This window comes from Triturus cristatus, chromosome 8 (assembly GCF_964204655.1).
Source record: "Triturus cristatus chromosome 8, aTriCri1.1, whole genome shotgun sequence".
In the NCBI taxonomy this organism is placed as follows: domain Eukaryota; kingdom Metazoa; phylum Chordata; class Amphibia; order Caudata; family Salamandridae; genus Triturus; species Triturus cristatus.
The window spans coordinates 740,875,789-740,891,859 of NC_140591.1; the positions used below are offsets into that span (position 1 = coordinate 740,875,789).

Genomic DNA, 16,071 nt, shown 5'->3' on the forward strand with positions numbered 1-16,071 from the left:
CAATAAGGGAGATCGGGCGATACAATTGCAGATTGTCCTTATCCTTTTTTGTAGATTGGGATAATTATTGCGGTGGACCAGGGCAACATCCCCTTTAAAGCTACCTCGTTTAGGTCTTGGGTTAAAAGGGGGGCCCAGACCTCAATGCTATCACAAAACATATTTGTGGGTATTCCATCAGGACCCGGAGCCTTATTTAGCGATAGCAGCTCTATACTTGAATGTATCTCATCTAGCGAGAATCTGACGGGAATTACAGCTGGACAAGAAGGTATATCTACCTTTGTCCTTTCCATAGAGCTTATGGAATAAACCTTTTCAAAATGGAAAACCCACTGGCACATGGATGGCCTAGCTGATTCCGCAAAGCAGGGGCTGTTAATGATCTTCCAGAATAGGGCTGAGTCCCTCAACTCCCCTGCTTTCTCTAGGTCCTCCCACGCCTGTTTTTGTAACTGTTGTCTGAGTAGTTTCACCGACTCTTAGTAAAGACGCTGGCATGAGTCACTCGATCTTTCACCCGGGGCTCCTGCTTCTAGGCTGCCTTTAACCTCCTCAATGCTTGCGAGGAATTGTGGTCAAACCACGAGTGGGGAGCCTGGACATGCCTCACTGACTGTGCCATTAACTAACCTGAGACCACATGGTCGATGGAGGTAAAAGAACTGAAAATGTCCTCACTTGGGGAATAGGGGTCGAAACAAAGGTCTATCTCAAGCTGACTGGAGGAGAAAAGGCTATGAATAAAGGCCTTCGAATCTATGGTTGACCAACGTAAGCGCCTACCCTGATCCGTATGGACTAAGGGTGCCTGAGAATTACAGGGGCCCAATGTATGGGTGCCCTACCCCTCAGTTTAAGTGTCAGGGGATTATGGTCACTAAATGGGTTGTGTTCTATGGTGTAGAGGCCCGAGCCCTCGCCCAAGGATGCAGTCACAAAAATAAAGTCTATGATGGTGGCAGATCCCCTACCTTTTTAGGATGGGGGAATATGTGAGATAGGTCCCTTGTGCCAGTGGTCCAGGGTGTGTACTAGGTTATGAGTGAATAAGAGATTGTTTTAGTCATCTCCTTCCATGGTGTGCTTCATGTGCAGGTCCTCTGTGAGTGGACAGGGCTGTGCGATAGAAGAGGTCTTTAGGAAAGACGAACACAAGTGACAATTGAAATCCCCCACTAAAATATGATTCATATGCTCAAGACCCTCACCCTTTATGGAGTCTAGGGCAATATTTAGGGCATTAACATTGGACGACCAGCCCCTACCCTTCTTCATATTACAGAAGTTGATTATGCCAAGTGGGGACTCTCTCCCTATACACAATTTTATGCCCTGGAACACCAAGGAATCCCACTTAAACGTCTGCAACTCCTTGCATAATTATAACTCAACCAATATGATAAGACCCCCCACTCTCTCTTCCCATGTTGGAATCTTGTGCTGGGCAGAAAAAGTCTTATACGCTTTCCCCAAACACTATTTTGTGTCTCCCAGGTTTCCTGGAGACATATAATTTTATATGATCTAATATATGAAAGCCATCTGTCATCAGTAAACTTGGCGGACAAACCTGTCACATTCCAGAAGACAAGATTAAGAGTTGTGGTTAGTGCCTCCTAAATGAGCTAAATGGGGGGAAGGCATATAAGGCCTTACCTGATAATCAAAATTGTCTTGGGGATGACCTCGGGAGGGGAACTAATAATATCCTGGTCAACAATAAAACCAATGGAGCACTAACTGCTTCTGGATTCTGACACAAGGGGCCTTTTTGATAGGGGGACTAAGAATGTGTTGCCTCGAATTCACGGAGTCAATCCAGCTCATTCAGGTCCTCTAACGGGGAATACGAGTTTCTAAGTTACACCTGCCGCCCCAAACCTCATTCAGTAAACCCGCCCCTCATACAAAATTCCTCACCCTGGTTACGTAGTGGGGGTCTATCAAAAATATCAAACAAGCCTAATGGGAGTAATTTGATGCCTGTGCCTGCGAGGAATGATTTAGAAGCCCCAAAGAGGATTTTCCGAGCTACCTCTGAGTGACGTGTAGAGATGCTGATACAAACTCCATTAAACACTTTCCTTGTCGTTCTTATCCAAGCCACCCTCCTGGCTATCAAAATATCATGATAATCCCTTTCTGAAAACCCAGAATACTGCGCTAGCCAATGCGAGGATTTATTCATGAATTGAATGGTGGTTAACTCTTTGTGGGCAGCTAGGGCTGGGACCCCCGACAGGACCACAGTGTAAGGAGCGTATGCTGGGGGAAGGTCAATCAAAGGGAGTTCAATAACCTTAGGGGATTGTACCCCAAGGTGAGGGTCATCTGCCCTATCTAAGGCCAGAGAAACATGTGTGTCAGAGGATGACTCCCCTCCCTCAACTGGGCTGTTTAGTTGCATGTTGGGCTGAAACGCCCTTGGGCACATACAGGGTACCACCACTACTCCAGGGATTACCAGTGTCTATAGTGTCAGGTAAATGGGGGCAAAAAGACAGATGGTCGGATTGGGGTTTAGAAAAAGAAGGTAAAACCATATCCAAATTACGTGCAAGTCCCTAGACGCCATCTCCAGCTTGTCCAGTCTGGTCAGGAATAGTGATAAAAGGTCAATAAGAGTCTTCTTAATTCTATGTTGCACCGGGGCCAGCTGATTCAACAATTCCTCCGTGTTAGGCCCTCATCCAACACTTGCCTGTTCCTCCTGTGTGGCCGTAGTGGATTCCTTTGCCCTTGTCGCCTTCCTTTGCCACTTTGAAGGGGGAGGACTCGCCACATCAACAGGTCTAATAAACTGAGGAGGGGCAGGTGCTGATCCTGGGGCTGTGGGCTCGGAAAAAGAAGTAATGCCTACTTTCAGATTAAAGGCAAAGGGAATGACGCTGGGAACAGGGCAGCCATAGGGGCGTTAGATACCGGTGATGGAGTCAATGTAAAACACAGCCCGAGCTTCCTAAATCAAAATAAAGCCGACATTTGGCCCGGTCTATCTCCTTATTGATATCTTCTTTGTCAAGAATGTATCAATAGTGAGGAGCAGCTGCCCCGAGGGAGTCATGGGTTGTGCCTTCCTTTTCCTCATTTCACTATGTCAAACAGTGTCCCAGGCAAGGAGTCTCGCTGACCAAGGCGTCAGACAGATAGAAGGGCAACGTTGATTCACTCGGCTCGTCTAGAGCACAAGAGCACCAGATCCCAAGATATCTCACCCAACAAAGTGTGGAGCATATTATCAAGAAACGGCGCTGAAATTATTGCCGCTTTAGCGGCAGAAAACTGCTGCTAAAGCGGCGATAATGGGCTTGATAATATGCCCTTGAGAATTCCCATAGAAGCCCATGTTCCGTTGTGAACATGGGCTTCTATTGGAATTCTCTGCGGCATAATATCAAGCCCATTATCGCCGCTTTTTAGCGGCAGTTTTCTGCCGCTAAAGCGGTGATAATTTTAACGCCGTGCTTGATAATATGCCCCTGAATTCTTAATGATGGCCCCCCAACCAGCTTCTCTCCTTCAATTTGGTCTTGTTAGTAGAAGCTGTAATGGAGTCCAAACACTGGACGCCCAAGGGGCCAACCAGTGACGGCCGAACATAGGCGAGGCAGCACTTGACTAGGCACACTCTGCAAGGGACATTGTAATGTTATAGGTACTCCAACAGATTAACAATTGTCAATGCCCTCCCCCCCATAATTGATAGATAATGACAGCTGTGAGACAGTCCAGATGGCCCTGAGACAGGCAATGCCACCAGGACTGAAGACAGGCAGGTACTGCAGACAACAAAAGGAGCCCCTATGGGCTACTCACCTGCTCCAGAAGCTCGCAATTCCAAATCCAAAAGAAAGAGGGATATCCCAACCTGGCCTCATCGGTCTATGACAGGCTAAGACGGGCCCATCTTGGCCCGGTCTTCACCCAGGCTGAGCTTGGTCATGCCTGTGCACGTACCATGTTGCGGGACGCCTCAGCAGATTTTATGGCAATACGGTGCCGCCTCTCCTCGTCATGGCCCTGTCACAGCCGTCACTGCCCCAGCGACAGGGCGGGAAAACAACTGGCACATTGGAGGCTGAATATTGATAGATTAAATGGAATTGTGTGCTATGGAGAGTTCTGAGTCTTAAACCCACACTACCTCCCGAGTAAGCGTTGGACTGTTCTGCCTCACAGCCAGCACTAAAAGTGCTTTATTTGGTAAAAATATTAGGGCAGAAGCATGATACCAGTGGTAGAAGACTCCAAATATCACAATTAGAGTCCAGTTACACCTGATTTCCCTGGGACTCTCTCCTTCAAACCAGTACCCACAGTCCAACATGCACTGCCATGGAGGTGCATTGTGATTGCCTTCTGTCCCAGACTAAACCATCGCTTTTACTGTGACCCCTGCTGTGGCACTGCAAATTCCACAGCTGCAGTGCAGGTTGCCATTGAAAAAAATGAGAACACTCCCCCACCTCACACAGACTACAACTCACTCACTACTTTAAGCACTTACACCCCTCAAATACAGGTGGTTTTGCACTACCAACAGCACTTCCATACCCATCAGGGTAGGTGTCACTCACGACCAAATGTTCTCTCACATATCCTCACAGACTATTAGTTATACACTGCTGATCACCCTCACACTCCTTATAATAGCAGTCTGACAACACCTGCCAGCAGTCTCACACTCTTCCAGGTGAGCAATTACACTACTTGGAGCAATCTCACACTCCTCACAAATTAGCAACCACATACTACAGACAGCACAGTAACACCCTTCAGTGGCTCGGAGTCATAAAGTACTGTAAATGGTTCACACCCCTCACATATTAGTAGTCATACACTACAGCAAGTACATTTACACCCTTACAAACTAGCAGATAAGCAAACATTCCTGGATGATAACTGGAAGTAATTCACCATTAATTGGTGATTTTTGTGGTGTTGTTGGTGAACTAGTGAATAAAATCAAGAATGAGTCAGTCAGTAGATGAATTGAAATAGGAGTGCGAGGATGAGGTAGAGTGCATGGGTGATAAGTGACTGACTATTTGGATGAATGAATGTGTGACTGCATGGATAGAAGCTTCCAATCACTTTATAAGCCAACACTTTTGTCTTTGCCAATGCATATTTTGTTCATGTAGTTTGGTAGAGGCCTGTGTAGGAATTTTGTGGATAACCTTTTGTTATTGAATCACACTTTGTTTCCTCAATTTGTTTTTAGAAAATATTTCTTAATCGGTGCCGGGTATGTTTATTATGCTGTTTTTATACTTTGCAAGTTCGTTTATTTGAAATTATGGAACTCAGTTGACAAAAGTGAATCGTGGAAGATAACTATGCATGATGAATTGCCCTTGAAAGTCAATCAAGAGGCAAAATTGGAGACCGTGTGACCTCAAACCTTCCATAATGGCCGTAGTTGTGTGATACAGATAAAATAACTTTATGTCACTGTACTTTATTGCAAAAATTAATTAATTTGTAGTTGAATATCTGTACTGTCATATTGTTATATGTCATGTACGGTGTCATTTACACTTTGGGGGCCTTATCAATGAAGGCCTTGCGCCGCCAGTGCATCACTTTTAAAACGAGGTAAAAGTGACGTACCGGCGGCGCAAGGCCTTCATAAATAAGGCCCTGGGTCTTTCTTAGGAGTGCGCGGAAATTGCGTAGTCGCGCTACGCATAGCTCCGCGAAACGGTAAAAAATCTCCGTGAGCACGCAGAAATTCCACAAACACGCGGAATTGCTTGTTCGCCATGCTTTTTTCCTGTTGGCAAACGCTGTTTGCATGCTTGGGGGAAGTATCTTGCAAACACGCATTTTGAGAACGCGAACAAGCAAAAGATTTCGCGAAGCCACGGAACGCAGAATTTTGGGCAATTCCGCGTTCTCTGCGGAATGCGAAATTACCCAAATTCCACGATCGGAACGGAATTTACCGCCCAGGCCTACTTTCCGTGACTCAGTTTCAGCGTTGACTCTTAGGTACCTGCTGAACCCCTGGCCCATCTATACCCGTTGTTATAAATAGAGCAAATTTAGATTTTGTAACCCTGAAAAACATCCACTAAGAACACATAACCACACATGCATATAAGATACAGCTCAAAGGGATTGTATTATTACTCGCTTCAACACATTTCAGTCAATGAAAATTGTGTGTCAATGCATTACTAATTTTACTCACTTTCTGCTTGGTACCAGCGCACTGCATGCAGAAACAGCCCGCAGTAGTGAAACATGAACGTGTGCTCTGACTGTTTCACCCTTCCCTGGAGTAGGGGCATCAAGTTCCGGCCATCAATTATTCTGATTCAATGGAGAGAACAGACGTCCTTAAAGTCAAGAATCATTAAAACAAAGTACACTTCACCTCAAGAGTATTATGCAGTGCTTAATATGAGCCGGGGCTTTCCGGTGCTAAGCACCGGCACTTAATTGGTTTCCGGTGCTAGGCACCGGCAACTAATTGTCAACACCATACATAGAACAGTCTACCACATGGTGGCGCTGCTCATCTAATTTAGAGGTGAGCAGAACAACGGTTGTTTAGGAATACAATATACATTAAAAAAGCAAATACCTGCCTCCCCAGCCATTCCTCTAGCTTTGGGGACCTGGAATAATTTGAACTGTCACATTTACATGCGACAGAGATGATTAGTAGTTGTTTTGGCAGCGATGACAAGGGCGATGGGTGGTGCAAGCTGCAGTGGCCTCCCGGTCAGAGCCCTGGAACTTAATATTTTATAAATTAAGCACTGGTTTTATGGCACATCTACACATGACGCTTTAAATGCTGCATTACAGCACAAATGGACTGATGTACTGAGAGATAAGCCTCAGATAGTGGTCACAAATAGAGTACTAACTTTTCGTGTCCTGTCTCTGATTTTGTGAGGCAACCTATGTAGTAATCGGTTGCATCGCTAAATCCCAAGGGGCGAGCGCTGCAGAACGACCTGCCTAAGAATATTCATTAGGCAGGTCGCTATTTGCAATTCCGTGTGATTGCCTACAAACACAGGGGACAGCGGCCTGCAAACAACTCCAGTCCTTACCCCCTGTACTTACATCCCAAATGGCAAACCTTTTATTTTAGCGGCTTGAGTTCCTTCAAGGAACGGGTGCTCCCTAAAAACAAGTTTTCCATTGGCGAATACATCGGGGACTGCAGGAAGTGACCCTCTGTACATCTGCTGAACATCCCTAGGTCGCTCGACCCATTTCACTAATGGGAAGGTGCCTTAACAGAACAGCTTCCCCTTTACAGATCCGTTACTGATAGCTTTGAAATGTTGGTTACTGAACAATGGTTTGTGCCTGTGACTGTAGTCACCAAGCATTGATACATACCATTGCAACATCTAATTAGATGGGGACAACCCTTACACACATCCTTTTAATTGTAGTTTAGAATAGGTCACACATATGAGGGTTAGACAGGCTTTTCTAGCTTGTAAATTGAATTAAGTACATTGCTCATAACCCTTTTGAGTAAGCAAAACCCCATGATTTTACACATTTGCAGGGTTTTCAAACCCATATGTATGTGGTATATTTCGTCCATATGTACAAAATATATGAAGAATATGATCAACAAGTCAATTTTTCATGCATGTTGCAGTATATGGACACCCTGCTTATCCTCAAATTTTAAACTAGCTATTTATTTGCATACGAAGGGTCATTAGGCAACAACAACAACATGGGGTTAGGATAAAGGTACACACCATGTCAGACCCCTTTCCGGGGTAACAGGCCAGACAAGGGTTATTGGACCCCAACAGTGGTGTTTAGGATCATTTGAAAACACAAGGAGATGATGGATGGTGTGCTGAAACTTTTCACTCACCCCCAGTCACAGATCTTTAGCTCACTTTGCCACCCCAGTTCAGACTCAGCTATAAGCAAATCAGTCTTGACCCTGTGCCTCATGGGAACAGTCCAGCCTGAACTGCCAAGCCAGGTCTTCCCTGGATCAGAAATAAGCATCCTGGGATCAGTTTCGGGGAAACACCCCTCATCAGCAAGGCTAGCTTAAATCCAGTGGCAAAGTGAGCAAGGGACCCACTGATAGACGGAGTGCTAAAACTATTCAGACACTCACCCCCAGTCACACATCTGGGTTGAATCCATCATCGTTCTTTTGCTCACTTCGCCACCCCAGTTTAGACCCAGCCATATGAAAATCAGTCTTGACCGCGTGCCTCATGGAAACAGTCCAACCTGAACTGCCAAGCCAGGTCTTCCCTGGACCGGAAACAAGCATCCTGGGACCGGTTTCAGGGTAACACCCCTCATAAGCCAGGCTAGCTTGAAACCAGTGGCAAAGTGAGAAAGTGACCCACATCTGGGGATACCCTGACAACTTAGGGAAAACAAAGCAAACACTAGGAGATGATGGATGGAGTGCTGAACCTTTTCAGACACTCACCTCCAGTCACAGATCTGGGTCGAATCCATCATCATTCTTTATCTCACGTCGCCACCCCAGTTCAGACCCAGGTATATGCAAATCAGTCTTGAACCTGTGCCTCATGGGAACAGTCCAGCCTGATAATTTGCCACGCATGTTCTGGCATCTGTCCTGATATGGTTTTGCGAACTGGATGAAGTACACCTTTTCCGCATTTGACTCTCAGTTTATCAAGGGTGATCGGTCAGAGGCTTCTAAGGGAGATAGTGTGGGTTACACCAGCTCAGAACTCAACAATTAATAACAGAGACAATAAATCAATGTCCACCTCAGTGCTCGTCTTTTTGGAAAAAATAAATTACTTTTAATCACACAGCAATAAACATTACTACACAATAGAATGGAAGTGTAGGGGAGAGGAGTTGGCCTCACGGCTAGGGCGGTTGACCTTGAATCTGGGGAACTGGGTTCGAGTCTCGCCAATGACACTGGACATCCTGTGATTCTGGGTAAATCACTTAATCTCTCCGTGCCTACCAAAAATGAATGTGTCCTCATGTAACGCAACTGTGCTATGTAAAGCGCTCTGATACTCGATTCAGGTCAAGTTCGCGCTATATAAAACTCCATACATTTTTTTGTGTAAAGTTAATATCTCTGTTAGTTATTCCACTGTGGGCACAACACTATCTCCTTTCTCTCCCTGCTGTGACCCACCCAGGTATCCCTATCTGAATTGGAACCCAGTAAATAGTTGTAGGCGCATGAATGAAAGACAGGTGCCAATTTTGGTGTCCACTAGTTCAAATGGGCAACCAGTTAAGTCTTTTTCTTACCTCTGGAGTTGTAGCTGGTGTGAAATCAGGCTCAAGCCGTTGCACTCAAACCAGCTTGTTGCAGCGACTGCTTCTAGACTGCAGGCTGAGGGCCTCAGTCTTTGTGCACTGCTCTGATAGCAGTCACAGGAGAGGTGGGGAGAAGTGTATGTCCTTAGAATGTGCAGTCTCTCGGAGGAGTGAACATGGACTGCTTAGCACCTTCCGAGTCTCCATTCATCACGGCCCACTCCTGCGCTGACGCGGATGAACACCCAGTGTGGTAGGTGCACTTAAGCATGGGCTTGTGCAGGAATCATATAGTATAGCAGGTGCAGCCCAACAAGAGCTGGTATAAAGTCACACAGAATGGCTGATGCAGTCCAACTCAGACCAGTGCTTAATTCACATAGAACTATCTCTGGTGTAAATTGTTTGTATGCCTGTGGGTGGAAAAAAAAACATTAGGTTTTTTATGAAGGCGGCCCTCACCCACCAACCTAGTTGGTGGCATGCTTCATCATTGGGCCCACCCGAGGTACCGAGTGTACCTCAGGTGTGCTTCGACGCCAGATTACTGCGGAGCGGGTTTTTTGGTTTGTGAGGGTGCTGTGAGTGTGCTCTGAGTGAGGTTTAAAATACTGTCCTGCGTGTCCCAAAGACTGTTTTAATGGTGGGCCCCAGGCAGTCGCTAACAACAAAGGCTGTGGGACGTGCACGGTAGGCTTATGGCGTCCGACGTCCTGTGCGGTCAACTAGTTTCAGCCAGGCCTTTTCTTCTACTGGCTTTCGTCAGGACCTTATATGTGTGGGGTGTTACAGGGGTAGTTATGAGTTTGTCAGTGCCCTGTGTGTAAAGCACACACTACGGTGCTTATATGTGCAAGAGGTGTTTCCTCTTGGGTTGTACCTGTAGGGAGTTAAAAAAGGGGGGAGGGACAGACATAAGATTTAAGTAAAGGCTCCTAGTAGTGGGCTAAAAGCTTTTAGTGAGGTGGTGCTAGGTGCCTAGAGGTGACCACGGACAAGGCGGTAGTGTTAGCGTCAGTGGCGGGTAGTGAAAAAGTGGCCTGTCTCACAATATGCGTTATTGTGTGTGAAATTAGGCCTATATACTGTAACCAATGTTGGTGAAAACAGTAAAGTGGAGTTGCTTACACCTGATTGTAGCGAACAACTCAGCATGGAGCTCAGCCGGGGGCCAGGACCATGTGCACTCTAAATTGTGGGAAGAAAAGGAAAACCGCTGTTGGGGGAGGAGGTAGTATGCACCCAACAAGGTAACGGTAAAAGGATGCACACACAGATACGGCCGAGGGCAGCATGAAAGGTAGCTGTACCGTTAGCTTGGTCGAGTACAGGTACTTACTGCGCGATGTCGCTGGACCCTCAATGAACCTGTTGTCTGGGCAGAGGCTCCGTGAGAAATGAGCTTCAATGTTGAAAGCGCTTAAATACCTGTGGAAAGCGCCAGGTGTTGCTTGTTAGCTGTGTCAGGTGTTCTGGTCTGGGCACGAGTGACAGGGCGTATTCCGCTTCCTGTTGTCTCGAGGAGGTGCCTGTAGTAGAGGAAATGGAAGAAAGACTCGCATGCAGGTGTATGTAGCGCTCTCTCTATTGATTTCCATGGTGCAATCGGATGTCTAAGTTGCTAACATGCACGAGCAAATGTGCGGTACACAATAACGCATATTGTGAGACCGGCCACTTTTTCACTACCCGCCACTTACGCTAACACTACCACCTTGTCCGTGGTCACCTCTAGGCACCTAGCACCGCCTCACTAAAAGCTTTTAGCCCACTACTAGGAGCCTTTACTTAAATCTTATGTCTGTCCCTTCCCCCTTTTTTTACTCCCTACAGGTACAACCCGAGAGGAAACACCTCTTGCACATATAAGCAACGTAGCGTGTGCTTTACACACAGGGCACTGACAAACTCATAACTACCCCTGTAACACCCCACACATATAAGGTCCTGACGAAAGCCAGTAGAAGAAAAGGCCTGGCTGAAACTAGTTGACCGCACAGGACGTCGGAGGCCATAAGCCTACAGTGCACGTCCCACAGCCTTTGTTTTTATCGACTGCCTGGGGCCCACCATTAAAACAGTCTTTGGGACACCCAGGACACTATTTTAAACCTCACTCAGAGCACACTCACAGCACCCTCAAGAACCAAAAAAACCCGCTCCGCAGTAATCTGGCGTCGAAGCACACCTGAGGTACACTCGGTACCTCGGGTGGGGCCCAATGATGAAGCATGCCACCAACTAGGTTGGTGGGTGAGGGCCTTCATAAAAAACCTAATGTTTTTTTTTTCCACCCGCAGACATACAAACAATTTAAACCAGAGCTAGTTCTCATTGATTACTAACACATAAACTGGGGAAATGGACTAGCCTCTCTAGTTCTCCTCTCTCTTTTTGATTATAACATTTCCTCGGCAGCGCACAGCTGTGAGAGATTGTCTAGAACATGGCCGAAAACCCTGGCCTCACGTTCTCTGAAATTGAGATCAGCGAACTCCTCGCTGATCCGCCATTCACACTGGACATTAACATCGCCCAGACCATAGCTCAAACCACCGACTGGGACGCACTCACAGAAAAGAAAAGGAACAAGATCAGGACCATTCTACATGGAGTGATCCTAACTCAATACCTACGAACAAACAGCGCACCTAAAGGTCTGCTAGTCACCAATGCGCCCAGGATCTTCCTAGATGATGCCACATTTAGGAAGGACTGGGCCCAGATAGCTTGGCACTGCACAAGAGACTGGTTGGTCCTCATAATCAAAACTGCCAAACGCCTTTCGGACGCAATGATCATCGATATACAGGCCACCGAATCACATTTCAAAACTACCATAACCTTGTTCAAAAAGAAACTGGAAGAATCTAATAAAGAACTGAATGAGTATAAAGAGTACTTGACCCAAGCAAAGATAGCAAAATTTAATAAAGATTTAAAGAAATTCAATTACTCAAAAATTTACCCTTACACAGCGGATGATTATGTTGCCCTTCTAAGACAAGACAGATGCTCAGATTCATCGGGGGACAACACCTCAATGTCCAGCGACTCCAGCTCAGGATCTGTAAAACAACAAGGAAACAGAGGCCGGGGCCGTCGCTGGCAACAACCATGGGGAAGACAACCACAGCCCAGTCAGGCCTTTGGACCCCCGTTGTTCAACCACCCGCAACAGAACCCTTACTTCGGATGGCCACCCCTGTACCACCAAGTTGGTGGTACAGGGGTGGCCATCCGTGGCACCAAGCAACCCAGAACTTCTATGGCCAACCCTACAGACCGCCTTTTTTAGGGCAGGGCGGACGAATAAGAGGCCGCAGAAGAAATACACAACAGACACCCCATGTACACTGGACAGAGGAAGACGGACCAGTCAGCGCCAACACCCGCAACAAGGGCAAGGAACAACAACCGAGCACCAGCCGCTAACCAGGGAATTATACACAGCTTCCCTGGTCTTCAACCTATCCTCCATAGATTTAACCACTACTGAAGAAAAAGTACTGAATAAAGGCCTCTCCTTTGTCCCTACCAAAAGAATTGACAAATTCCTCCTACACACTGAACTAGCTGAGTTCTTCCGGAAGCTGAAGCTCCGCGCCTTTTTTGAAAGACAGGACACCAATAATGACACAAGGGAAACCAATGAGACAGGTCTATGACCCAAATCAACATTCATGCCTCCACCTTGCAGTATACCGGCAGAAATCATTGCCTTCGAGCAGGCCGTCTACAACGAAGTAGAGAAAACCAACCAAACAGAGACTTACAACAACCTATCTAAAGAAGAACGGGCAGCTCTGACAACCCTCCGAGACAATACCAACATTACCATCAAACCCACCGACAAAGGCGGAGGGTTTGTGATTCAGGACACCCAGGCTTACCGAGCAGAGTGCCAGAGACTCCTCCAAGACGACCGCAATTACAGATGCCTTGACAGCGACCCTTCCAATCAGGCTGCAACTCACTCCTAGAGCCCCTCTCTAGGTTTTGTGACTTTTTCCTTAACCCTCTAATACAAGCTGCAACCACTTACATCAAGGACACCAAACATCTTCTGTCCCTCCTTCAAGACCTGGATTTTAACCCCACAACCCAGTTACTTGTGGGACTGGATATTGAAAGCCTGTACACAAGCCTGCCTCAAGACGACACCCTCAAGGTCTTAGAAGAAACTCTGACCAACTCACAATGGGAACATACTACACCAAGAGAATTTGTCCTAGACTGCGCCAGACTGGCATTAAAAGAAAACTTTTTTGAATTTGAGGGCACATACTATCTCCAGACAAATGGAACGTCCATGGGCAGTATTTTTGCTCCCAGCGTGGCGGGACTATACGTCTACCACCTGGAACAGTCACACATCCTCGAGCCCAACAACCCATTCACGGAATCAATACTTTTCTGGCGTCGATATATTGATGACGTCCTCATGATATGGGAAGGCTCGGAGGAATCCTTAAAGAACTTCCAGACCTGGCTCAACACACGTGATCCTCACCTACGCTTCACGTATGCCAGCAGCAAAGACCAGTTACCTTTCCTGGACCTACTGATCAAGGCCGCCAATGGTAAACTGTCAACCACCACGTATTATAAACCCACGGCACGGAATTCACTACTGGCCTTTGATAGTTTCCACCCACGACCACTAAGGGAGAACCTGCCCTATGGCCAATTTCTACGAATAAGGCGCAATTGCAGAAGTAAGGAAGACTACAACACACAGGCCACAGACCTCTCCCACAGATTACAACAACGGAGTTATCCAACAAGGATCATCAACAGGACCAAAAAACGGGCAAAGAACCAGAATAGAGACGCCCTCCTGGAAACACCAACCCATCAAGAAACAATAACACCATTGACCTGTGTCACCACGTCCAACCCTATCTTTAATATAGTGGCCAAAATCATCAAGAAAAATTGGAGAATCATCAACACGGGCAAATGAGACTGGGACCTTCCCCTTTTTGCCTGTAAAAAATCAAACAGCCTACGGGATCAACTCACCTCTATGCGGCCGAGAACCATGGAAACCATCACCAACCCCACACTGCACCAAGTGTGGAACCTCCCTAAAGTTATAGGTCACTACCCCTGTGGCGACTGCAGTATCTGCCACCTCACGACACATACCAATACCCTCGACCTGGAAACCGGAAAAACATGGCACCAACATAAGCACACAAACTGATATTCAACCAATCTAGTGTACTTGATTGAATGCCCATGCCAGCTCCGTTACGTGGGTATGACCACGAGAAAAATACGCACCAGAATCACTGAACACAGAAGTACGATTCGGTGCAAGAAGACTATCAGCAAACTCACAGACCACTTCCTTAGGTTTGGACATACCACCAATGACCTCAGATGGACGGTCATTGAACAGATCCCTGCCCACCCTACAGACAACGAGAAGCAGTTACTGTCCAAAGAACAACGCTGGATCTACAGATTGTCCACCCACATGGAGGGACTGAATGATAATATTCTGTGGAACAGCCTCAGCAGATGAAGTCCCCCACACCTGACAGATCATTTCCACTCTCCTGAGTGCCACCTCATCAACAGGGCCCACCTAGGGCACGGGATGACCATGTCCCAACACCAAACATCCTCTGGGCGTCATTCTGGCTCAAACATCCAGGTGGTGACCTTCTCACTCACAGGTCCTTCCCTACATACACCACATAGTGGGTTCATCACCCTTATTATTATTATTTTTTGCAGGACCAATATGCAATAACATCTTTGCACATTAATGTACGTTACCTACTTAGCCCCGCCTGGTTGCCACTTCCATTTAAATAGAGAGGGTGTCCTCCCATTACAGTGCACAGATGGAGCGCGACTCCCCTAATTGGGTTAGCACGCCCCTAAATAACTGCACATTTGCACGCGCATGTTAGCAACTTAGACATCCAATTGCACCATGGAAATCAATAGAGAGAGCGCTACATACACCTTCATGCGAGTCTTTCTTCCATTTCCTTTACTACAGGCACCTCCTCGAGACAACAGGAAGCGGAATACGCCCCGTCACTCATGCCCAGGCCAGAACTCCTGACACAGCTAACAAGCAACACTTGGCGCTTTCCACAGGTATTTAAGCGCTTTCAACATTGAAGCTCATTTCTCATGGAGCCTCTGCCCGGACAACAGGTTCATTGAGGGTCCAGCGACATTGCGCAGTAAGTACCTGTACTCGACCAAGCTAACGGTACAGCCACCTTTCATGCTGCCCTCGGCCATGTCTGTGTGTGCATCCTTTTACCGTTACCTTGTTGGGTGCATACTACCCCCCTTCCCCAACAGCGGTTTTCCTTTTCTTCCCCTAATTTAGAGTGCACATGGTCCTGGCCCCCGGCTGAGCTCCATGCTGAGTTGTTCGCTACAATCAGGTGTAAGCAACTCCACTTTACTGTTTTCACCAACATTGGTTACAGTGTATAGGCCTAATTTCACACACAATAACGCATATTGTGAGACCGGCCACTTTTTCACTACCCGCCACTGACGCTAACACTACCGCCTTGTCCGTGGTCACCTCTAGGCACCTAGCACCGCCTCACTAAAAGCTTTTAGCCCACTACTAGGAACCTTTACTTAAATCTTATGTCTGTCCCTCCCCCCTTTTTTTACTCCCTACAGGTACAACCCAAGAGGAAACACCTCTTGCACATATAAGCACTGTAGCGTGTGCTTTAAACACAGCGCACTGACAAACTCATAAGTAACCCTGTAACACCCCACACATATAAGTTCCTGACGAAAGCC

At 46.8% G+C, this 16,071-nt stretch overlaps 1 protein-coding gene across 2 annotated transcripts in view; it reads right to left on the bottom strand.

The window, feature by feature from the left end:
* The window catches only part of LOC146804999 (arylsulfatase H-like), a 641,615-nt gene that overhangs the window by 14,567 nt on the left and 610,977 nt on the right, over window positions 1–16,071 (bottom strand). For both annotated transcript variants that reach the window (XM_085622143.1, XM_085622144.1), the window contains one exon: window positions 6,200–6,321. In XM_085622143.1, coding sequence (XP_085478269.1) covers window positions 6,200–6,321 — 122 coding nt within the window. The remainder of the gene's footprint in view (window positions 1–6,199; window positions 6,322–16,071) is intronic.